Genomic DNA, 26,226 nt, shown 5'->3' on the forward strand with positions numbered 1-26,226 from the left:
TTGGTGTCGTGAAGCCTTGCGCACGCGCAGTTCGACCCAAAGACTATGCCCGATGAGTGCCCATAAAACGTTGGTATATGGCCGCCGAGTGGAGGGACTTGCCTAAAAGGACTTTGCTTTCATTTAGTCATCATTTACTAGTAGGCTAAAGGGTAGCCTACCATGGAATTTGCAAATACCAAATCACAAAGCGAAACCGGATGCATATGGTCATTATTTCTGAGAAAGGCCCATACTCCCATAGACATAATATGCATACTCCCTCTTCGCCCTTCCTCTCACTACCAACTATAGTAAAGTTTTGTTCCATCTAAATACTCAGTATTTTACAAACCCCTAGGGTGACATGGGGGTGGGGTGAGGGGACTGGGTTGAAAAAAGAGGTTGAATCAGATTGGTAACTTAATATAGTTGAATATAGATAATAGATTAGCTGAATCGTCGAAGCTATTGTATCATAGGTAGGATACACTGCAACAGTGCCCTTCATGCTGATCGCATTACAAAATGATACGAAAGTTAGAGTTGCTGCTTACCAACCATTCCGCTGGAAGAAATTTATTTCTTGGAAGAAGTAGGCCTATGGTTATTTTTCAACAAATCATATTTCTTGTCGCTTTAGAACATCTATCTAATTTTTTTCAGCTAGTTTACCCCCACACAACCAATTTATTTCCATGTCACCTGGGTTTGGGAAGAAAGTGATGGATACTGACATTTCTTTCTCTAGATTTTCTGTGAACCACTAGATGGCGTACGTCACTGGAACTAGAGTCTATCTATGGCTCTGGGACTATTTTGGAAGATCTGCCCTCTAATGATCTACTGAAATCATACAAAAAATGTGCAATTGGTCATATTTTCTACACCAATGCCCTTTACCACACATATTTAAGTGTTATACAGAGCTCGTCTTATGTCTTCCAAATGCAATCAATCAGGTAAATCCATGCTGAATACTATCATGAGGGGACAATGCAACATAAATGACCACTTAATTTTAGATTTAAAAAAAGCGTATGAAATCGAGTGTTAAACGTTGTCATTCAACAAAATTACTTAAAAGGCCGGGTGCTTTTCACCAGGCTCTACAATTTAGGATGGACACACGTGTCCAATCAGCGACAGAACTCTGTCTATTCTTGCCCCGCCCATTAGAGGTACCTATTAATACTGTACTGCCCTGCTGTCACAGTTGCTTACATTGCAATGGGCTTCCTCTAACGTTACTTGTGAAATTATTGCATCAGCACATTGAAATGACAGTGTAACGCCCGTTTAGATTTTAATAAAAGCTACCGAGTTTATGTGAAGAGAAGAGATACAGCGACAGAGAGCGCAAGCAACGCAAGCAACAAATCGCAGCCTCAATTTCACTGGTGACAATTTGAGAAATCAACGAGGACGGTGACCAGCTGAACGGACTCTTTCCAGCCGCGTATTTTTATTCATTGGAGGCATGACAGAAGGCAAAAACATGATAGAAAACGAAGCTGGCGCAAATACGAACATTGTGACTGATGAAGCTGACGGAAAGACAGAGACGAAACCCCTCAATGTACCTGCAGAGATGAAGGAGAACGGGGACAGCAAAGCCATAACAGAGAAAGGGTCCGAAACCGTTGCCGAGAAAGAGTTTGAGCCGCCGGAGGGTGGATGGGGATGGGTTGTCATGTTGGCGGCTATGTGGTGCAATGGATCAGTATTCGGCATCCAGAACGCTTTTGGCATCTTGTTTGTGTACCTGCTGCAAGAGTTCGGATCACCGGACGACAAAGACCTTCAATTCAAAACTTGTAAGTTGTCTCACGTCACAATATTCACTTAATATTAACACTGAAGACAAGTTAGTGTCTGACTTCCCATAGCATATGAATGAACAACCCATCATAATAGAACCGAGCCCACTCTACTGTACTTGCCAGTCTTGCCCACGTGTGCGCTAACTGAAGGAAGTATGTTAGCTGGTATGGCTGTACTACCAACTTCACATGTTTGTTTTATCTTGATTTGGAATTTCAAATAACACACCACTGAGATTAATAATTCTGAAGGGAAGATAGCTGGATATAACGTTAAGCATAACACTTAAAAATCATATCAGTAAGGAAAGCATTCACATTGTCAGCTTTGGCTAGTTAGCTAAAATTTACTCTCAGACTGAGGGAAGCGGATGTTAAAATGCGCAACTGAGGGAATTACTTCATAGACACGAAATGCATGTCTGGCATCCATTCATTCATTCATTCATTCATGCATGCATGCATAGATACTTCCTTAGCAAACCACAGTTGACTGTAATTAAACGTGATACTTCCAAGAGTGATACTGCATGGCCATAACGTTGTTGATCTGGTGAAAAATATCTCATTTTCAATTAAATGTGCACAAGAAACTCAGCTTGTTTGTCAGGAACTCACTTTTGCTTGTACTTTAAGAAGCTACTTCAGATTGCACTAAACATTGCTCATGTCAGAACATGTTAGGTAAGAAGATTTTTAAATAAATTCATCAAAACGAACAGGCTACTGTAAAGTTCAAACTCATGCAGTGATATGAATACAAATGCAACACATTTATGTACAAAGTACCATGTAAATATTAGCCATTTGATACGAATTCTGTTTTTGTGCTTCCCAGAAGTGAAGCTAGGTTTGTTTGTAAACATCAAGGCATCTAGTCTAACTCATCAACATATCATGTTGGGTACCGTGTGTGGATAGTGAAATACCCCCTCTGAATTTACTGATTGATTCTTCGTCTTGCATCACTTACACGAGTTACAAAGTGAGTACTTGGTAGTAAAAACTGAACAGAATGATGAGAACTGATGAGTGTTTAGCACTCACTGAGGTGTTGTACCTTGTGAATTTCCCTCTTGTCTTGGCCTTTCACCACATGAATCATTTAGCTTGTGCTGTTACGTTTCCAGCCACCTGTTGAGTCAAGGTTGCTCTTTATGAGATGTGGTTGGAGAATGGGGTGGAGTAGGTCGCAGAGTGAATGACTCTTAAAGTGAATTGATGTTCTCAGGAAAATTCATATGAAAAGTCATACGTCATAAGACTGATATAATGGCAAATCCTTTAGTCTAAATAATTGTTGGAGATACTGGTTGATGATTAGTGTTGGATGATCTTAATCTGTCATGTGAAGGTCCTAAAGAAGTTTTTTTTTTTTTTTTTTTTAAACTTCATGATTAGTTGCAGATGATTTTAAAATCTTTTGGTTTGGTAACAGCCTACATCTCACAGACAGGAAACACTGATAATGTTGACTAGTGTCGATTAAGGATGATTGGGGGCCTTAATCACCCAAATCCCTGTATGAATAGGCAGTTTGTTTATCACAATGCAGAACACAACACTGAATGGATTTAACTTGATCATCTGTAAATTGCTCAGATATTGATAATTGGCTAACCTAATAGTCCATTATTTGAAACTGGCTGTGAGGCCAGCACTAGGAAGCCTACAGATAGTAGTTACTGCCAGATTTAGGCCCAAGTTAATACTTTCCTGGTCTAGGCTACGTTAGGAGTCGTACCCTGCTGAGAGGCCAAGCTATTCTAAGTATTCTAAATAAAGTTGCTGAACTGTGGCTGCGCTTAAAGAGTTTCTGCCATTCATTTCTTGGGAATATGAGATAAATGAAACATCCACAATGCAGATAACATGCAGATACAGTAAATGAAACATCCACAAACATTTTGGATGAAATGTGACCTGTTGCTCAAACAGCTTCGTCACCCAAAGTGACTGCATGTATATAAAAATATGGATTTAATGGTACAGTCTTACAGTGGCTTTGTTATGATTGCATTAAAAATAATCCAAGGAAAGCGAATGTACTGAACTTTTGGACTTTTACAAGGTTACTACAATAACAACAAATGCCTCATAAATGTGAAGGCAGTTTGCACTGCATCTAGTATGTAATGTAATGTAATGTAATGTAGTAGCCTGTGTCAGTGTTTCCTGTTAGGGAGTGAGCAGGGAAGTGGGGGAGCCATGTCGTTCAACCTAGACACCAGAGACCGAAATTTATTTTATTGGATCATTTTTCTGTTTCTCCTTCCTCCTTTGGTATAGCTTATATGATAAATTTGGCTAGATGTCTTGAGGGCTATATTTGAACTGTGTTGTGCAGAAGTAAACCTAACCACAAGTTGCAAGTTGCTTAGTCTTGTCAGAACTATACAACAGTATAGTTAAAATACAACAGTATTTTAAGATGACCATTTACTTCTTGGAGCTGTAGACATCTGGATCAAATAAGAATGTGCCTTAATAGTTTGCAGTTCTACCTTCACATGTAGCAGAGGTATGTCTAATTTGATAATGGAATGCAGTCTGTTAATAAAGGGTGTCAATTAAAATCTCATCTAAAAATTGGGCAAGGACACAGCCCTGTTTATCAACAAACTACAGATGGTGCCCAGTATTTCCCCAGGGCTGGTGACATATGATAGAAAAAATAGAGTGAAAAGCAAAACATGTGGCAGTAATGCAAAAGCAACAACCTAAAACTTGCGTGAAATAAGATGTGTAGGCATATTAGTGTTATTTTAGTCACACTAAACTGTATAAATATGTGGATTATTTTTTTTTTTTCTTTAAAGATGAAGGAAATGTAATATTTTTCCAGACAAATATTTCACCCTATGCTTTTCAGTGTCGTGTGCCACCTCAAGGGTTTCTGTGCCTGGGTCTCTGTCTTGCTCAGCATCATTAAATGTTATGCAAGTAGGGTGGTACAGTCTGATTGTGTTGTGTCAAGAGACAGCTATTCTTTTTGCAACTGTGTGCTAATCATGCCATTCACCAAAGACCTCATTTAATCCAGTTGGTCAGGGTGGATTCTTACAACCTGCAACCTTACAACCTTCAGACTTGGACCTCCCAGCGTGAGCAGAATGAATGCTTCTAGAAGCCTATTCAGCCTGCTCACTGAGAAGGATAAACAAATTATTACAAGCTAATCCAGTGTTAAAGGCTATGTGAAGACCGCAAAAGGCGTTAGGTTGGAAAGGTTGAGGAGGAAGTTGGCTGTAAATTTGAAGCATGACCGCAAATGAAGATGTCATTTAGTTTTAAGATGATTTGAACAATGTTCAATGCACAATATTAGTAAGCTTGCTGTGATTAAATCTCTGTAGCTGTGTCAACACAGTCTTCTGACTGATCAGTCATCTAACACAAACATGAGCAATGAGCACTTCCTAAATGAAAAGTCACTATTCTATAGCCAAATCAATATTGACAATATTGACAAACTCTGGTGATTCTGTAATGCAATGTGATGATGACCCAATCGTCTTGTGTGTGTTCACTGAGGTTTTATACGACAATACCCTCCTCCCCCATCCAAGGTACAGCTTGTGCCCGAGTCTATGCCAGCACTGAGATAGATATCCCTGCTGGCCACACGTATTATTGACCAATCACAACATGAGCCATTGGGGTGGTGTTCAAAGGAGATCACACCCGCACCCTTGCCTCCGACCTCCAAGAGACCTCAAACAGCTATAGCTGCCCTGGGGTTTGGTCCTTTTAAGGACTGCCAGGTGAGGCTATTCTAGGGGTTATTCAAGGCCTTGTGTTTAACTGCATTTGGTGAATAATTCAGTGGTAAATTTTGTGTGTGTATTTGTTTATATTAATACCGCTATAGCTAGATGTTCAAAACATTTTTGAGCCAAAATCCTCAAGCTATGAACCATCACAGATGAAATGGGTCTTTAAATAAAGATATGCTGGAATTGCGTCATACTGCTCACGTCATCACAAAAGCAGAGGCTGCATGTGTAAAATAACAGAAGTGGATGCAAGACAATGACTCAAATGAGTTTGCATAATCATGTCTGCATGTGCATATTTTTTACATATTTTTTTACATCTTTTCTATCTTTTTTTTCCTCTCGCCCCTGTTACTCATGGGCTCTCTGTGAAATGTTTAACACTCTGTAAAGCGCCATGAGACATGTGTAATGTTTTGGCGCTCTATAAGTGAAATTGAATCGAAAATTGAAATGAAATTGAAATTGAAATTGAAATTGAATATGCCCCAACCCCAAACGGATGTCTTAATCATTACACAAGAAACTGATTGGGTCATGCAGGCTGAATTCGAGACACACAATTTTGAGAACACTGTTGAGGGGACTTATTTGTCAGTGTTTTTGCATTCTTACTACGAGATCAACCAGTTAACCAGTTAGAGGAACAACTTGAACTAAACAATGGCCTTCCACTTCAGTAAGCAGTATTTTTCAGGACACCTTAAAGAGGATGTAGAAGTATAGGATGATTAACTGATATCAACCAAGGTATCCAACGATCCAAGGGTATTCCAGCAAATCAGAAATTTGTAACGAGCAATTTTTTCAATGTTAATGATGTTTATCAACATTTTGTCTAAATTGTAACATTGTAAGTACATTGTCCTTTGACCTCGAGTCACAGTTCTGACAATATTTATTCACGGTGGATTTCTGTGAACAGAAACGTGAATCGCTGCTGTCCAAATTAGTTGATAACCCCAAAGCAGACTGCTGTTAATGGTTAACAGAGCTTTTGATCTCTGCCTCATGTTAGCTTGACACTGAGTTCAGGTGAAGGTTGTTGGGAGATAAAGGAGAGAGTAAACACACTAACTCAGAGTTGCACGTGGGGAAAATGGCATAGCCTTACGCACCAATCTGTTTGCTCTCCGATTCATACTGTTAACATCAGCCCATGGTTTCATGGAAACCAATGGCCTTCTGTGGGACTGGATGACTTTAACAATGCTAGTATGGGCCGATACTCAGTATCACCAGTGTTTCGCAACAGTCTATGATTTCCAGTGTTTCCTGAACTGAATTCTATTTGTGGGGGTAGGTTTGCAGAATTAACTTGAATTCAACAGTTTTTAACAAATTAGCGTAGTGTGGTTATGATGAACCAGATTTAAGCACAATTTAGTACAACCTGGAAAAACATTGTGTGGTGGTCAATGTTGATACTGTGGTGGGCCGCCACAAATATGAGGCTTAGACAGGCTAATTTCTGACACCAATAGGCTATGAATGCTAGTTCTGTCAGTAGCACATGTCTTTAAGGGGGCAGTAGGAAGGTTTACACAGCATACATACTGCATAGCTATGTACCAGCTAGCTGCCATCAGTCACTTCCCTAAACTTCACACCCAATCCAGGACATGGCAACAATGTAACCTGCGTTCTGTTTACCACGCAGCTCAGCCCTGCTCACAGGCTTGAACCCACAACTCATTCAGTTCCCTGAAGGTTCTATTAAGGTTATATTTTTGAAACCTTTAACAAACGTTCTATAACCGTTCCCTTGAGGTACCTATAGTGACAATGCACAATAATGATATACCTACAGTGTGCAATCGGCACAATGGGTCAATCATCTCTAGCTTTATGTGCTTCCAAGCATGCATATAGCAAGATTTAGTTTGTTGCCTTAAGTAGCCTATATTATTCTTAGTTTGGGTTTTAAAACATTAGTGTGAGCACACTAGTTTTATATTCATTGATGAATTATTAGGCCTAAACTGTTTTATATTCGTTGATGATTATTAGGCCTAAACTATGAAGTAGACACACAACCATAAAATGTGGAAGGCCTAATGGACTTTCAGTACGTTCCAGGAACATTAAAAATATTTTCTTGAATTACATTAGGGTAATGTTCATAGCGAACCTTCCCACACCCTTCAGTGAACATTCGCAGAATGAAAATTGAATATTCACTCTATCAGAGAACTGGGGTTACGGTTTTGGACGCGCACACATTTTATTTAATATATAATGAATATACTTTCGTTTTTTCTAATGAGGCTGCCAGAGTCACAGTGGCCCATGCTACACATTTCCACCAAGTTTCATGAAAACTGTCAACAAATCAACCATCCAACATACGGATGAAAATATAACTCTTGGCGGAGGTAATAATGCCATAATTTTTTTGTCGAAATGATCTACAAGTTCAGCAGTTGTACTTTCCCGTTCTATAGCAGCATGCATCATGCCCAGCTTCATGGATAGCTGTGTTAACTTTTTGCCCAAATCCTAGCCTCAGCAATTTCCATTCAGCAATTTTCACTCCCACCAAATCCTCCTATAGGAGAAATTTCACAGTTATGCCTTCCAGCTGTGAGCCTCCAGCGTGGGCGTCTGAGTTGCGAGGGCCAGATGTGAACAGTGCACCAGCTCCGCGCATGGGGCCCAGGGGATTAAACGCGACTGGCCCTAATCATTTACGCAAGTGCAGGTCAGGAGGGCTGCAGTAATGGCATGATTTGGGCTCCTTTTTAATGCTTGACATCACAGGGTTGCACCAGGGTGTGCTGGCGCCCTGTGCCAAGACGGAGAGAGAGTGAGAGCAGGGCTGGCACCAGGAGTCTGCTGGGTCATAATTGGTTCAGTGTAACACCAACTAGCTCAAGCAGAATTGTACTGTATAAGGTTGGCAGCCACTTTTCATGTGGGTCCGGTCTTAGAGGTAAAATGGAGGGAACCTTTAGAAGAATTTACAAATCTGGCCCCTTCTCGGAAATGTGCACCTCTTGGAATTTCTTGTGGCATTTTCAGTTGAATAATTTGCCATTTTTGCTGTCAAAGGGCTGCTTATTTAGGTTATCACATTGAAAGTTTGCTGTCAAATGTTTTCTCTCTGTTTCTCTTCATGAGATGGTGTAATGCTCCTGAAGTTGTTTGAACATGTCTGCCTGTCTACATTTCTGGGGGTGGGGAGGTGGGCATAAGTTCAACATGTTACAACACATCGCCCCTGGATTTCCTCCATAATACATTTTTGCATTTTAATTAATTATATCGCTACTTAGGTTGTATAATCTGACGATTATACATTCCAAATTTATAAAGAAAGAAATGTATATAATCTAAAAATAGACTGGTGTATGTAATTGGGTTTGTAATAACTGAAGCTGTTGGGAGCTGAAACAATGCACTAGCAAGGGAAAGGCTTTTGCTGGCTAATTGATTATTTCCCCCCCAATAAAGCCAGAGAGGACCCTGTCCTGAGTTGACTGCACCCCCGTCTGGCACGAGACAGACCAGCGGCCTGTGTTCACGGCGGGAGGGGCTGGCCACGGGCCAGTTTGTCAGCATAGAGCAGCTTAGCCTCCCCAGATCAAACTGAGCCAGTGCGCGGCGAAAGTCAGAGGCCTTATGAACAGCAAGAGACAGGAATAGCTATGCCTGAGCTGGTGGAGCCGCTGCCCACTGCACCGGGTTTCACTCACCACAGCAGGCCAGGCCAGGCCAGCCACACATGGCTAGGGATGGGCATCGTTAAGAAATGATCGATATCGATGCCATTGTCGAGTCTGCTTATCAATGCGATTCCTTATCGATTCCCATATCGATTCCTGTACCATTTGCTGAACACTTATAGGATGTCTTTGGGAGTTGTTGGCTTTGAATGTCTAATTTAAAGTGGTTTTAGAGAATGAATACAAAGTGTGCAATATCAATACAGAAGTTAAATCCTTTAAAGGAGAATTCGGGTGTGATATTGACCTAAAGTGTAAGTCTAAACGAGTAAGAATGAACAGGTATGATAAGGGATCAGATTCCAAAAATAATTCAGTGGAAATGCATGGATTCCAGTTTCTTCCAGTAGCAGCAACTGGAATCCATGCATTTCCACTGAATTATTTTTGGAATCTGATCCCTTATCATACCTGTTCATTCTTACTCGTTGCTCGACTTATCGTGACTAAATTCAAGATGGCTGCAAACGCTAAACTTCGTGAAGATACTGTCTGTATAAATCGTCTTGTAAGTAAACTACCAGTGCTTTTTCAAAGTTCTCAATGTCTCGTTTTAAATGTCAGGGCCCTCGGAAGTCTACCAATGAAGTGTGGAGATACATTGAGCCTCGTAAATGGGTGTAAAACAGTGATTTATTTGCATGGCTAGCCCGATGCCGAAGCACCACTATTGAAAAAGATGTTGGTAGCATCGGCTAACTAGTGCCAGATTTTGGAGTGCAGGGGACAAGCCGAGATGGGCTATGAGACATACGTTCACACTCGGTATCATGTTTCGATACACTTTAGGTCAATATCACACCGGAATTCTCCTTTAAAATGTCTAAAAAAGTAAACATTTCTAAAACAAAGCTTTGTATTGGAATCATTAGTGGAATCGTTAACGCGTGGATGTGTACGATTCCGATGGATCGGAACCTTTGGAACCGGTTCCTAACCGATACCTGCAACCGATTCCCAAGCCTGGGATGGCGGGGGGGGGTAGGCTCCTGGGGCGCAGTTCAGCCTAATTCCTTGCTATAATGTACATTTCTAGGCAACTCTTGATCGATTGATTGTACAACTAGCACAATGAAGCTGTTCATGCTGGAGGCCGTGAGAAGGATTCTGTATTTACACGTGTTAGTTTGTTGTACAGGTTATGACCTACTTGTACCTCTGAAAGGGCAGTTATACTATACTGGAACCATGACTGGAGGTTAACTGCGAGTTTCTGGCACAAGTGTGTGAAAATGAGATCTTGGGAAGAGCACATGGTTATGCACATGGCTGTGCACATTTACTTTAAAAATGTTCCCCAATAAAACTAACAGAAGACTACAGATTTATCTAAACACAAAGAAAGTAACCAGAGTATTTTCCCCTCTAAAAACAGAATCTGATTGAACGATATACCAACAACACTTTGGAGAAGACATTCGAGGTCCACTCTGTGACCAAAGCAGATAGCATTTAAAAGTAACACTGCTCCTACCAAGCCATAATCACATGATATGTCTACGCATCCCAAACAGACTCATGGATGCCTGGGTCCATCTCATTTACATATGTCATCACTCCATGTCATGTCAAGCAAGTTACACAAGTGTACTGTATGCAAACAACTTAAACGTTACAAAGTTCCGTGTGTAGAGGACTGTACGTGTAGACAAGAGTCTGGCCGGCATTGAACATGCTGTGCTAACCCAGTGACCCATAAACTTTTCTATGAGCTGTGACATATTTTACAGTCTAACAGTCAAAAGAGATGTGGTGTGGACTGTTTCAGATGGGTACTCTGACGTCTAAAATGAGTTTATTTAGCCCCTTTGGCAGTTTTGGAGGTTTGTAATCACATATAACACCTTTATGTGGAACTATTCTAACGTGTTTGGCTGGTGTTCCTAGGTTTTCTAGAAAACTTATTTTCACTTGCCTGCAACTAAAAGCTTTTTCCATAAAAGCCATTCTGTATACTAACAGATACCACCTTCTGAAGTCATGAGGCTATCCCTGGGGTCATGGTTATTTTTCTAGACGGCCTGTGTTTCCCAAATGGGCCCACACCGAGCTGAGGAAAAGGGAAGTGGAACTGCTACTATCTACTCCATCAGGGCTTTGCCACCTTCCGTCATGTGTTTGGACGTGGACAAGTGGCCTCCTATTTGTGGTGCTTCAGGAAGTCAGAGCACAGGATGGGTTGCACCTGGTTAAGGAACAACCTCTCGTGCTCTAAGTTTCCGTAAACCAGGCACGAAGGAGTGTTTTTTGTTTTTTTTATGCTCTGAGTGTAAGAAGTCCCAAAGGCAGTTTTGCACCTAACTAAAGCCAGCAGCAGCATGAACAAACAGGCCGGTTATAGGCAGGAAATAAAACTGAAACAAATGAATAATCTCTTCAAAGTATGATGTAGGCTACTATCAGATGGTCACTTTAACATCCACATTGCCATCCATCATCCCACTCATATGAACTTTCAGCCATCATTTCACCATCATCTAGTGCTTGAGTTAGGACACATTTGAAAATGTTATATTGAAGGATCTTTAAAGAGGCAGTTGATCTGTTTTTTAACAAAGGCATCTTTAAAGCGTAGAACATTATGATAATCAAGTATCCTGTTTGCCTAAACAGAGATAAAGTATCTTTAATGTCTGTCATACCTTAATACCCTGTACTAAGTGGAGTGAAACAGGCGGATACCTGGACATTTGTTTTGAGCTAATTCTCCCAGTGTGGGGGAGTAGCAGGGTAGTTCTGACATTAGTCTGGCCAAGACGGAGGGTTATTGGGTTCAGACAGGGAGAACACGAGGTTATGAGGTGAATTTGGGAAGATTTTCATCTCAGCCGGTGCCGTCAGTGACAGACTAGCCCCTGGGGGGAGGCGCGGGGAATCTCCATTGGACGTAACGGCAAAAGTCACCAGCCTGAAATTGCATTCTCAGTCTGGACTTCTGAAGGGCTTGTTCAGATGCATTTAGTTGTGGATTGGCCAACAGATGAAAATGTAACAGTAATATCCGGCTCCGTTTGGGAGGTCATTGTGTCCTTTCAGCCACTTGAGAACATCCCACTGTGAATTTGAATGGGTTCACGACTCCAGTTACAAAATAGTTTTCCCTGTTGTCACTTAATTGGTACTCAAGGAAAAATGTAACGTAAATGGGGACGTAAATAGAAGTCAAGAGTTTGAGGTTAATATTGTGTTTATATGCTATTGTTTACGGACGTCGGTATTGTTTATATTTCATGGAAGTCTATGGGTCGAGTTTATTCTTGGAGCACCCTTCACCCCAACTGTCCTTGTACTAGCGCCTGATTATCTCTATGTTCCTGTGCCTGTGCAAGGTCGTTTCCTCTCCGCATAACTTGATAAACAAGTCAAAAGGTCAAGTCGTCTCTTCAGTTTTATTTATTATCTAGGTATCCTGATGCAGTAATGGTGACACATCACACATCACAAGACAATGCTGTCTCAGAAAGGAATGTGATTTCCTCTTAGGAGAGAGATGAAACCAAAAAAACTCTTGAACTCATCAGTTTCGCCAGAGAAGCAGCAGTTACGTTTCCCTCTTTGGGGCTTGGTGCCCTCGATCCGGCTTCAGCCAGCCTGCAAACTTGACAGTGCAGCAGGAAAAAAAACAACGTGATGTGAGCAGACAGACTGTGTGTTTCTACCCTCACTAGCTGTCTCTGTGTCTTGCCATTTAAAGAAAAAAAAAAGAAACATTTCTTCATTTTGGCACTCATTCCCTGTACTATTGCCGGTCAAAGGCCACCTTTTAACCCCTTGCAGTCTTGCACAATGGTTTGCCGTGTGCTGTGCACACCCCACAGATTCTTGTTTTTCTGATCCAAACGTCAGCTGTTTGCCTTTCGTGGCGGCCCGAAGAAAAGCCGGAAACAATATTTATCAGACGTCACGCAGCTTGTTTATTTCCAAGTGGTGATCCCTCTCTGTCTGGGTCTTGCTGAACACTGGAGTCCTCCCTGGACCTGCTGGGAAGGGAGAACTGAGCTGCTGGACATGGCTGTGCAGAAAAACAACTGCTGGACACAGAGAGCTAACCCTGAGGCCATATTTTTTTTCAGTTTGACCTGCGTAGGTGTTTTTGAGGCTTATTTTCTTGGTGTTATTGATCCTTGTTGATTTAAGGTTTGATCCTGCACATGTGCGTTTTTGATTGGGTCAGTGTGTTACATTCGTCAGGCGATCAATATGCGGTGCTTGGTAGATCTCTGAGGCCCAGTTTTGTTTGCCCATTCCATGCGTTCACTTTCAAACAGATTTCTTGTTGATATATAGGGGCTTGTGACATATGCGTACTGATGTTTGCGTATCCTGTTAGGCCTTCTTGCCTTCACAACCTTTTATCCACTGGGCTTTCAAAGGGTCAACCTTCACCCGTTAAGCTGGAGTCCAGTCCAAAGGGCAAGGCAGACCCATTCATGTACATTTAACAAGTAAACACTGACAGGAAATGTTCTGCCTTTTGATAGCTCGACCCTTTGGCATGATATAGAGAAGGCTTGGTGGGGACTTGGGGGGAAAAAACACCATCTGCAATAATTGATCGCATTACCTCCTTATGCATGCATCCTCATGTACTTGTGTGATGTTGCCTAAGCTTTTTGTCTAATAAAACATCAACATATCTTCCGTGTGTGTGTGTGTGTGTGTGTGTGCAGCATGGGTGGGCTCCCTCTCCATGGGGATGATCTTCTTCTGCTCCCCCATCGTCAGCGTGGTCACAGACATGCTGGGCTGCAGGATAACAGCCATAGGAGGTGCAGCTGTGGCCTTGGTTGGACTGCTGGCCAGTTCCTTTGTCACGTAAGTGCCCCCACTCCCACCCAGATAGATGGATGTGTTTCTTGTGTATCGCTGGTTTCTCCAGGTTAGAATTCCTGCCATATGACTTTAGGCAAATGTTATGCAAACCCTGTTTTGTGCCAAAAACATTTGGTTAGTTGTTCACCGTAAGTATAGGACGATTTCGGTGAAATGCCCAAATTGTCAGGTGTGGAACTCTGAGGCGTGCATCTGTTCAGGCCACACACTGTTCCTGTGGTACCGTGGGTGTGCAGCTGAGCCGGCTGCCAACTCATTTGGAAGAGCGAGTGTTCAGGCTTCACACACAACCACAAACCACATCCATTAAAAGTAATCAGATCAGACACACAATCCTCCCACAGCTCATCAGTTAAGCCATCATTCCCGCGGAGCGTTTTATTTTACAGTGGATTTGAACTTTTTTATCATTCATTTATGTGCTGTTGTTGTGCTGGGTGAGATTCAGTAGCTGAGCTCATTTGGGTGAAATCTCAATCCTGTGGCTCACCCCTGAATCCACAGCCATCATAAATGTCCACAAACACCAGATATGTGGTCAGGCTTCTATCTAGAGACGTTTCTGTTTCATTGGTCACGTTATTTCACCATCTTGTTACACCAGAAGTCATTCCACTGAATCCAGCATAGGGTGTTATGCAAGTTTATCATACAGTAAGGTATATTAAGCAACGTAGCAGGAAACGGAATGTTTGGGGAATTGCTCTTGTTCAACCGGTCTTTAATAATTAGAATGGGCTTTATCTTGGAGACCTGAAATGCTTGGTCAGGGGGCGCAAAGCTTAAAGACATTTAGGGCATGTCCAGTCCACATTCGGCGTGATTTTGTGATCAGATGTCGGGCACATTGTTCAAATGTTTTGGAACTGCTTAGGCCTTGTTCGTCTTTAATAAAGACACAGTGCCATTGTCACATTTCCTTAAACACAACCATGTTGCAGATATACTAAAACAAACACCCTCCTAAAAACACCACTGTCTCGTCATTCTCAGGTCCCTGGGGCCCATGTACTTCACCTACGGCATCGTGTTCGCCTGCGGCTGCTCGTTCGCCTACCAGCCCAGCCTGGTCATCCTGGGCCACTACTTCAAGAAGCGCCTGGGCCTGGTCAACGGCATCGTGACGGCGGGCAGCAGCGTGTTCACCATCACACTGCCCTTCCTGCTAAAGGTGCTGCTGGAGCGCGTGGGCCTGCACAACACGCTGCGCCTGCTCAGCATCTTCATGTTCCTCCTCATGCTGGCCGGCTTCACCTACAGGCCCCTGCTGCCGCCCACGCCCAGTGGCAAAAAGAGTGGCATCCAAAAGGTCTTCAACGTCAACATCTGGAAGTCGCTGGGCTACCGCATTTGGGCCTTCGGGATCCCTGCAGCCCTCTATGGCTACTTTGTGCCTTATGTTCACCTGGTAAGTGTGTGCGTGCGTGTGTCTCTGTGAGTGTGTTTCCTTTCTTTTGTGTGTTTTCTCTTCTGTACGTAAATGTCTGTCCATATATTGTCACAGTTCCAACCATTACATTTATACAAAAACATAGGGCGAGTTTTCACAGATGGGATTGTGTCTGGCTAACCTGCAGGACAGATCTCCGTAGTGTCACAGGCAGTAAGGAGAGAGCAGTATTGATTCAGCTTGTTTTGATCTGTCTGAGAATTTATCATCATCTCTCGAGTTTCCATCTGGCCCCAGGTCAGTGAAAAACATCTTGTTTTTCACACTGTTCAGTGTACCTGAAGGATTCTAACTGCCGTGTGAAAGTGAGGCTCACACTGCTGCTGATTATATTCATGAGGCCTGCAGCAGGGCGGGCAGGGGAAAAGCACACGGACCTCTGTGGGGGTCCTGAGACGTGTTTTTCAGCTCGTCCTGGTGTCAGGCGACACGAGAGGAGGTGAGCCTCAGCGTGCAGGGAGACCGGAGCTCAGTCACGACGGCGCGTAGCGCATTCCATTGGTGTGGCGCGGCGCGGTGCGGTGCGGGGGGAAGGTGATGGGAACCTCGCGGTAACAGGAAGTGGCCGCTGCTGCGGGGCCTCCTCTGCAGGCGGTGTGACGGACAGGCTAGCTCAGCAGCGCGCCGCCGACCTTCAGACTCCTGAAATTACGGCTTGTTTTTTCCTCCTCTCCTGCCTGCCTCAGCACAAATGCTCAGTACACGTTGGGCAAGGCCAGTTCAGTAGGTTGTGTGGTATAATTTACGGTATCACACGGATCGGATCATGTGGCTAGTGAGCATACGCTTCATGTGGTTAGCGTATCATAACTTGACACATTTTCGGTGAATGTATTCAGACGCAAATGTGAGTATATAAAGAAAGTTTACATTATGGCAAAATAGTCTTTGTTGTAGGGTTACCTCCATTTCATTTGGCCTTACTGGCTTTTGACTCTGGTCTTTGCCTTATCAGACAAAACTGGCTCATGAGAATGTTTGAATCTTAGAAACAGACACGCAGACGTTTAAAGTTTGACCAGAGGGTCAAAAAGGCAGCATAACAAGAGGCCCATCTCAACAGAGTCACCTGACACCAAGTTGACATTATTATGACTGACATCTACTGTATGCATAAAGGCTTCCAATATCTGATTGGACATATCACGGCTGCCTTTTACGGTTGACGTGACCCTCCACACACAAGCTGCTCTGTTGATGTAAAGAAAATAAACATGAATGAGGAGACATGATCTGTGGGCAGGAGAGCTCCAATTACAGTCACAACTATGTAAGACAAACACATGGCGTATTATTCTTGTATTCCATACCATCCACAAGATGTCAACGCCTCTTATTTTGCTGAAGCTGCACCTCAGAAGAGATGTGCTGTCTGTCTGTGGTGAGGCAGGAGAGTTGGGGCCATGCTGTGTGGCTCAAGATGTCACTGTTTATTTGGACATGGTGACCCTGTTATTGAAGGGATGGACCGTTCCCTAGCGGGCTGTCTGCCTTGTGCAAACAGCTTTCTCAGCTCTGCTGGTCAGACAAGGACGCAGCACCATAGCCTACGGTCAGTTGACTGTCAGAGCTCTAGATTCAGCAGTGAGAGAGCAGAGAGATGTGTTATCACATGGAAAAATTATGCAGAGCTGAAATCTGGCCTGAAAACTGTTTGGCTTTTAGACTGTTCCCTGTTATCTTAGCCAAGCCTATCAGTTCAAGTTTGCAAAGGCCAAAAGTCCAGGTAGATCCACGTCTTTCTCTCTCTCCTGTTGATACGCTGCAGATATGAAGGAGTTTAAGAACATCAGAGAAATGTCTCAAATGAAGAAGGGTGTTTGTGGCAAGCAAGAACATTGTGAAAGAGCTTATTTTTGATAAGTTATTGTGATCCTTGCATTGAAAACACATTCCTTCTACTCGGAAAGATTGCTAAAGGCATCCAGTTGCGCAGTACTGGAGCTCTGGGATGTTCTGGCACGAAACTACTCATGTTCAAAGTCTTAAAGAACCTCCAGAACATTTAACTGCCGTATTGGAACTAACCCAGTCTTTGCATGTATGCTGAGTCATGGTACAGCACGGCTCTGCCTGCCTCTTCCTCTGTGTTCCCCTATTTGCATGTATGCTGAGTCATGGTACAGCACGGCTCTGCCTGCCTCCTCCTCTGTGTTCCCCTGCGATCCCTCTCAATGAGCCATTCTGATTCTAAGTCTCTTGCAACATTCCCAACACATAGAGTATACTGGCACCGGGCTACGTATTTATAGAGCAGCAGCTCTTAATAAAGCACACCAGTGGGAGATTGCAGTTAAGCGGCTTCTGTGAGCCTGTGGAGAGAGAGAATCCGCAGCCGCATGAAATGAACGTGAGCTGAGGTGAGAAGTTGAGAGGCGCCCCCCCCCCCACCCCTCCCTCACTCGCTCTCTCTCTCCATCAGTTTAGTTTATATTAGCGCCCTTTCAAAGGGCCTGTGCTGCGTCCACCACTGAGGCCATTCCAGTCCTTGAACGTCATGAGCCTGTGGGAGACATCCCAGCTGTTTACCTCTTCCCCCTGACCGTTCCAGAGGGCCCTGACTGTGTTTGCGTGGGACCGATGTTCCGGCGCTGTTGCAAGCGTAGTTAGCAGCAGAGCCTTATAGCTGGAGAGTTGCGACACAGTGGGTGTTCAGAATTCAACTCCCTATCTATACAGTATGGCTCTGGTTGGTAGTAGCCAGAAATGCAAACACACCAGAGGCCTTGAATAGCAGCCATGAGGCATGGCACGTGACAACCTGCATGGTTGATTCAGATATGATGCTAACATGCTGACATTATGCGGTTATATGTGTAAACAACACCGACGCACATGAACAGAATCTCCATGGTTGAACAGGTTGAATGTGGTTGAACATGCACATGAACAGAATGTATGTTCTTCGCTTCGTTTACACACGAGCACATTTACATAATGTCCGTCGGAAATACTAGGAGGACAGTAGTGTAAGAGCCGACTAGGTACGGAATTCCAAATGGCCGGTTATGTTGTTCAGATATACAGTACGGCCCAACCGCTTGACATCCGCAGAACATGCAGACTTACTCCTAGGTCTGAAAGCAGCTATTATTAACATTGCCAACTTTAAACAGAGATTTTCCATCCGCCATGGATTGGATGGGTTCAAGATAAGAAGGAATATTTGAGAAAGTTGAGTAAGAATACCTTCTCGTTGCCAGTGCAGAAATTAAATTCATTTTGCACCTTTGACAACATCATGCCGTTGTTATCAGTACTCCAGTTTGCTCAGGCAAGGTTTGCCTCTATTATCTCATTTCCTTCACAGAGCAAGAGTGCAGTGGCAAAGTTCAGCCCATTTATTTATTTAACAGCCGTCTGATGATACTAGCAAGGAATTAGTAGTATTGGATAGGCTACATGCTCTTATGCTGCATGTTCACTGAAAAGAAAATCACTGCCAAATGAAAGCAAACATATATGGTTTTAACAATGCCTATGAAAAAACATTTTCAAAGTAAGTGTAATAAAATAGTTTTAATGACTTGGTGTGCTTTTGTGCTTGGCACAGCCCTTCATTTGGTTAAAAAAAAAAGGAATAATGTTGCATTAGACTACAGGGATGGAAGATGGCAGGGATAGAAGACTTGTCCTCTGAGTTGCCAGGCACATCATCATTGCACAACTTGCCTATATCCTAATCTTACATTAAAGTGTGTGTTCTCTTTACACATTAAAGAGATAGTATAGCAGTTTAATATGTCTTTATGTTTATACAGTGTTTCCTATGTGTCTGTTTTGTGTGAATTTGTGAATTACAGTGATTATCTATCTATCCATCTATCTATCTATCTATATCTATCTGTGCAGTGCATTTTAAGGCACCTTGCAATTACATGAATGGATATTCAGTTAACTATTGTGCACGCCCCGGCCCTAATGTGATAAGGCATTATGATTACATTTCATTGTGGGACCTGATGATGCAGCTCAGCCTGGCACATCCTGTTACGTTGCACCAGATTCCTACCAGATGTCCTCTTTACTAGACATGATAGAATTGACCCTCTCGAGCATACTGTATCTGCCTATGTCATGATGTCAGATGTCCTCTTTACTAGACATAATAGAATTGACCCTCTCCAGCATACTGTATCTACCTATGTCATGATGTCAGATGTCCTCTTTACTAGACATAATAGAATTGACCCTCTCCAGCATACTGTATCTGCCTATGTCATGATGTCAGATGTCCTCTTTACTAGACATAATAGAATTGACCCTCTCCAGCATACTGTATCTACCTATGTCATGATGTCAGATGTCCTCTTTACTAGACATAATAGAATTGACCCTCTCCAGCATACTGTATCTGCCTATGTCATGATGTCAGATGTCCTCTTTACTAGACATAATAGAATTGACCCTCTCCAGCATACTGTATCTGCCTTAGTCATGGTTAAAGAAGAGGCTTCACACCGTTCCAAGGAGAACTTTGGTATGGTATTCCCATGACCCATCATGCTCGTTTAGGTAAGGCAGGGCCTGAAGACACACACACACACACACAGGTGCCCTTTGACCTTTCCCGATGTTTACATCCCGGGGTGCCAGTGCGTGATGCTCTCCAATTTTCCACTCGTCCGTCAGTGAGTGTCCGCGAGGCCCATCTGGTGTTTTGTGTGGGCTGTGTGTGTGCTGAGCCCCTGGGGAGGAGCAGCTCTGCTCTGGCTGCGCTGCCCTGATGAACTGCTTTCCTTGCAGCCCAGGAGTTAATGGAGCAGAGCGTAAGCCCAGCAGTCACTAATGGAGACTGTGTCATTGCATAATGACGCGTCAATCATCCACAGAGCTGCATGCGTCTGTGTGTGTGTGTGTGTGTGTGCGTGTGCGTGTGCGTGTGTGTGTGTGTGTGCGTGTGTGAGCAGGGGGGCGGTTGTGTGTGTATGCACTTGGGTTGGATGTGTTTTTTGTTTGTTGAACAGCATCACTTTAGCTTAAATGGCTGGTCTGTTTCAGGGTTGCTTGGAGAGCAGACATACGGTCAGGCGCTAGCTCGGCTATCAGAACATTGTGGACTCTCCTCGCTCCTCCCCGTGTTGTGTTTTTTTTTTGTTTTTTTTTTTTGCGGGTTTTGCTGTGAGTGGCTGGCGGGGCTGGTGGAATAGAGGCTCTCTGAGCACCGGAGCAGGAAGCCCAGTGGAGTCCCAAGAGGCAGGGGCCTGGCGCGGCTCCAGGCTGCAGGGGCTGCTCCACCACTGGAGCCCACAGATTGGTGCTCAACTATGGGGTAGACTCCCAACGCAAGGGCCCCCCAAACTGAACCATCTGGGTTGCAATCTTCCCTTTCTGCCCTTCTCTCTCTCTCTCTCTCTCTTTCTCCTCCTCTTTTATGATTGGACTATACAAATGGGTTCCATTGGTATACGTCAGCATTTGGGGGGTAGTTGGAATGCAGGAATGGGGGTGTGGGTAGTAAATATGAATTATAGACTCAGGGCCAGTGGGCCAGTAGTGTAGGATGACAGCCCGCCCCCAAGAGCAGGCAGGGCTGAAAGAGGGGGTGCAGCCCCTGTCTATAAAAGTCATCTGTGTGAAACAGAACAGGATGTAAGGCCCCTGAAAAAGGCCTCTCTTTGCTCAGATACGGCCAGGCACAGACATGCACAACACATGTAACTTTACCCACGCTCGCCAGCACTAGAACAACCCCCACACACACACACACACACAACAACCTATCTGTGCCACTGGCACTCATCTACTCTACGTTCTTTTCTAACAGCTTCAATCTGTCTCAAAGAAACCGCATGAAATTAAATTAAATGAAACTCACTATTAACAATGGATTATTCTTCACTATTTACACTGTTATGAAAGTAGCCCAGAGTTTGTTTACATTTGTAAAATTCAGAGGCTAAATGTGCGCAGGTACAGCAGGGTCATTGTACGTGCGTGCGTGTGTTTGGTGTGCATTTGTTTTCCCATGATGCAGTCCAGGATGTGTGTATTAGCTTGTCTCAGCTCATGCTCATGTGTGTCTCTCTCTCTCTAGATGAAACACGTGGAGGAGCGATTTGGGAAGGACGCCAACAAGGAAGTCCTGCTCATGTGCATTGGCATCACGTCCGCTGTGGGTCGTCTCATTTTCGGCAGGGTGGCTGACTATGTGCCGGGGGTCAACAAGGTGTACCTGCAGGTAATGACATGTTCCTCTCTCCAGCTGCCACTGCATTTCGATTTAGAAACTGGAGCTGCTTCTGTTGAGGGTCTGAGTATGTAGATTGTGATCCGTTGGCAGCCCAGTGACTTTAGGATCTTAGACTGAAATTCAAATGGAAGTGGTTATAAACGTGATTTAACATACCCCCCCCCCCCCCCCCCCTCCTAGGTGATGTCGTTCCTGGTGATTGGCCTGATGTCCATGATGATCCCGCTCTGCAACGTCTTCGGAGGGCTGATCGCCGTGTGCCTGCTCATGGGCCTGTTTGATGGCTGCTTCATCTGCATCATGGCGCCCATTGCCTTCGAGCTGGTCGGCCCACAGGATGTGTCCCAGGCCATCGGCTTCCTGTTGGGCATGATGTCCGTGCCCATGACCGTAGGGCCACCCATCGCAGGTAGGTTAGGCCTGCTCCGGCTTAGCTGATAATGGAGGAGCATGAGGAAACCCCTGAATGCTCTTGCTCATCTTTGCTTTGCTGATCTTTGTTCTTTTAGCTACTAAAGCTTCTAAACAACAAACACTAAATTCATTGTTTGAATTGACTGCATGGGAGGTGGCTGAAGAAGTAGCCGGATATTTAAATATTAGATACACTGCTCCAAAGAAAAATGCTAATGCAAGCCCGGTATGCTGCAGTGCTCTTGGGTAGGTTGTGAGGTGAGAAATTCTGCTCTCACAGTGCCCTCTGCTGGCTGTTGCCTGACAGTGAATCTCAAGGCAAGCAAGGGAGAGTTTTATGTTCATTAGGACGGGCCATGGCTTAGTAAGGTAGATGACTGTTGTAGAATAGAAATTCTTTATAGCTGAGGTAACAAGCTAGCAGCTTCACAGTTGGTTTAGTGTCTTAAAGAAAAGCAGAAAAGCTATTGCCAAATGTTTGCCAGATGACTCGGTAGCTAAGTGTGCTGAAATGATGTACTTATCTTGGAGAACAACATGCCAACATTCTTACTCACTGGCTTGTAATGAGCACAATTATATGCACAGCTAAAAATGCACTGCGTATGTTAACAGTGGAATGTGAATGCACAGGCAGCAATTCTTCCTGTGAGCGCTAGTTTAATTAGGCTAACGTCTTGCCTATGTCACAGACACATGGCAGAGTGAGAGGGAGCAAGGCCAGGTCATGTGCAAACGGTTAACACTGTCCTGCTGGACAAGTGGGCTATTTTTCTCACTGGAATTCCACAGTGCGGAATTTAATATAGGTTGAGTGAAACGTCAATGACAGGGATAAGTAAATGAAAGAGACAAGCTGTCTCTACTCATAGAGACATGTCATGGGGCTCATCAGCTCTACTCAAGTGGCTGTAGAGCTCTTTGTGTGTGTGTGTGTGTGTGTGTGTGTGTGTGAATGTGTGAATCTGTAGATGATGGAGGGGGTTGGCAGGAGGATGTTCATGTATTCTGATATCCTATGTTTTAAATCAACTCTGTGGACTTCCCCCATGCTCCCACTGACAGGTTACCTGAGGGACCGGCTGATGAGCTACGACGTGGCCTTCTACCTGGCAGGTATCCCCCCCCTCATCGGCGGGGCCATGCTGTGCCTCATCCCCTGGGTGGAGCGCCGGCGTAAGGCCCGCCTGGCCAAGGAGGCCAAGGAGAGTCCGCAGAAGATGCTGGAGAACAGGAGCAACAGCGGAGGCCAGGGAGATGTGAGGAGCGCCGAGCCCGAGTCTGTCATCTAACACACGTCTGTGTTCCGCCAAGAAATCACACACACGGACACACAAACTGACATGTATACATATACATATACATACGGACATACATACATACATATGTGTATGTTTGATTATGTATATGTATGTATATGTATAGACACGGGGCATTCTTAAGAGTGAAAGGCTGTATGGTTTTATATAGTGCCAAGCATGAGTGATTTGTGTTTACCAGTGTATGCCTACTCAGTGTATTTGAGGGAGAAAGAAACGTCTTTAAGCACCAAAACATATCAACGAAAAAGCCGAAGTGTGTATTGTTAATATGAATGTGATCTTTGTGAGCTATGCATAGGACTGTGGTTTTCTATCAATCTTCCAGCTGTCAAATGACCTTGAGGTTGTAAGGTGGAAATGAGGAAAACTTGAATTTTTTTACAAGGGAAAAATACATTCTTTACCAAGGTGCTTTTTAAATGTTTAACAAGCGCTTATCTGACCATGGAAATGGCACATCCTTGGCTGAAAGCATTGGCCTTTGAGTTGTATGAGGTGAATAATGCTGTAACTGGCACGAGCCTCGCTTTAGTTTCTATATTTAATGAATTTTACTATCCCTAAATGTCATTTTTATGAAATAGTGCATGCTTAGTTTTTTCAAAAAAAAAAAAAAAAAAAGCTTTGAATTGACTTAAAAATGTAGCCAAAGAAATTGACAAGGTAAATATATATACTTAAATATCTTTGCAATGTTTTTTCATATTAATATTCATGCAATTTTATTATATTTTGGCGATGAAGTCTATTTTATGAATAGCCATTACCTAAGGAATGAGTGGTATGTTATTTTCTTAAGGAACAGGAATGAATTAATGCTGCGATGGACCTCGCCCATGTGAATGTATCGGTGACTAAGTAATATTAGACAGACTGTCACTTCAAAGAAGTGTTTTATTTTTAGAGATGGTGTTGGGGGAGATCTTAGTTCTAAACGTTCTGTATCACATTGAAGCACAATAACTGATACATGCAACATGCCTTGAGAGATTTCATCTCCCACCAAAACCTATAGCATGTCTCGCACAAAAGCTTCATTCTGGGCCAAATGACAGTGTCGTTGCACGTATTATGTCTAAGATGCTGGAGGGTGGGCAACATGACTTGCTCAGCTTCTGCATGCCAGTGCTGTCAGTACTTAATTTCTTTACAGTCGGTTGATTTCTAGCACACTTTTGTGTTGCGTAACACCAAATATTTACAACCATTTATATGTGCTGATTACCAAATTGTATTTACTGACCATATGCAACATCAATGTTACATGTTAGTCGTGATCATTTCAGGAAGTTAACAAATGAAATGTATTCAGTTATTGTATCCATTTGTTTTCCCATCTTCCTTCCTTTATTTAATTATTAGAACAGTAGTTTTCAGCAGATTTAAAACAAAATAGTATCTAAAATGCTGTTGCCATCATATACTATTATTCAGTATATAGCCATATAGACAGACAGACAATGGATCAAGTTCAACAGATCCTTGCAGCCACTCTTCCTAATCAACCATTAGTACACCCCTCAGCATCTCAGCACCAAGATTTGCTTTGCAAATGACAAACATACAATAAAATGTTTGCATTGCCTGTACACATTAGAACTATTTATGTTTGTTTTATGCATATGCAAAACACATGCCAATTATTTTGTCATAATCTTGTTTGCTAAAGTAGCTTCTACCCTTGAATGATTCTTTATATACAGTGCATAATGTAGAGGAAAGTAATAGTTTGCTTGTCATACAACATATATATATATTTATCAAAAGTACATGAAGGAAACTTATTCCAGAAAATTATAACTGATATTAATAACATATCACCATGATTGATTTCCACTCAACTTATTGAGGTAATATAACTCATCCTGCTGGGGTGATAGTAATTTACAAATAATTTAGTTCCAAAAGAACTATTGACAAATTCAGATACTGGTTTGATATTAATTCAGGACAGATTTGTAATACAGTCTACCTCAATTGATGTGATTTTTTTTCTTACTTCATAAGGGATCTGTTATGACACACCTGGTGCAAGCATTCATTGATGCGCTTGGTTTGATTGGTTGACCACTGAAGGTGTGTTCATACAGCTATCCTTTTCATTAAAACTAACACGTTGACGTTTGTTAAAGGACATCCTCTTATTGTTTTTTCTTTTTCAGCAGCTTTAATATTGGTTTGTTGTATTCCATACACGATGCAAGTGTTGGCAAACTGCAAAGTACAAACGTTTGTAAAAAAGTAATGTCTCTACCCTGGCCCTTGTGTTTGATTTAATGTCCCACTGAACTATTTCAGTATTTGACATCAATGTTATGTTCAGAATGTGAATTATTGAGTCATATACTTTTGTTTAGCCAGTGGAGAAACAGAAATGAATTGATCTTGGTGTTCTCTGTTGTTTTTTTTTGTTGTGATTCAAATCAAACTGCGCATTCTCTTCCTCCACACATTTTCAGCTGCTTTTGAAAGTATTAGAAATGTATTTTGAATATGTATGCAATATATAAATCTACACCACAAAGTACCTTATCCATTTAATTATAGTATTTAGTTTTAAGGTTTTTACTGAAATATTTTTGGATGACAGCCTGTATATGTATGAATTCATGAGTCAAGCCCCAAAATGATCACCCAGAATAAAATGACTTGAGTACCTTGAATTTATATGAAGACCTGTAACTGTAACAGCTAAAGTGATCTCAGATTTG

The 26,226-nt window shown here is 42.9% G+C and overlaps 1 protein-coding gene across 1 annotated transcript; it reads left to right on the forward strand.

Moving 5' to 3' along the window:
* Positions 1-1,177: 1,177 nt before the first annotated feature.
* On the forward strand, positions 1,178-26,178 carry slc16a10 (solute carrier family 16 member 10). Its single transcript, XM_042095364.1, has 6 exons — positions 1,178-1,796; positions 13,974-14,118; positions 15,130-15,544; positions 21,624-21,767; positions 21,960-22,188; positions 23,259-26,178. The coding sequence occupies exons 1-6, from the start codon at positions 1,460-1,462 to the stop codon at positions 23,483-23,485; spliced, it is 1,497 nt and encodes a 498-aa protein (XP_041951298.1). The 5' UTR covers positions 1,178-1,459; the 3' UTR covers positions 23,486-26,178.
* Positions 26,179-26,226: the final 48 nt, after the last annotated feature.

Source organism: Alosa sapidissima, chromosome 6 (genome assembly GCF_018492685.1).
Source record: "Alosa sapidissima isolate fAloSap1 chromosome 6, fAloSap1.pri, whole genome shotgun sequence".
Taxonomy (NCBI): Eukaryota; Metazoa; Chordata; class Actinopteri; order Clupeiformes; family Clupeidae; genus Alosa; species Alosa sapidissima.

What these genes read in the sequence shown, in the direction of transcription:
- slc16a10 (XM_042095364.1), top strand. Translation starts at nt 1,460, where the DNA reads ATGACAGAAGGCAAAAACATGATAGAAAACGAAGCTGGCGCAAATACG. An exon ending in AGACCTTCAATTCAAAACTT is followed by an intron (nt 1,797 to 13,973) that starts GTAAGTTGTCTC and finishes GTGTGTGTGCAG; the next exon opens with CATGGGTGGGCTCCCTCTCC. An exon ending in CTGGCCAGTTCCTTTGTCAC is followed by an intron (nt 14,119 to 15,129) that starts GTAAGTGCCCCC and finishes CGTCATTCTCAG; the next exon opens with GTCCCTGGGGCCCATGTACT.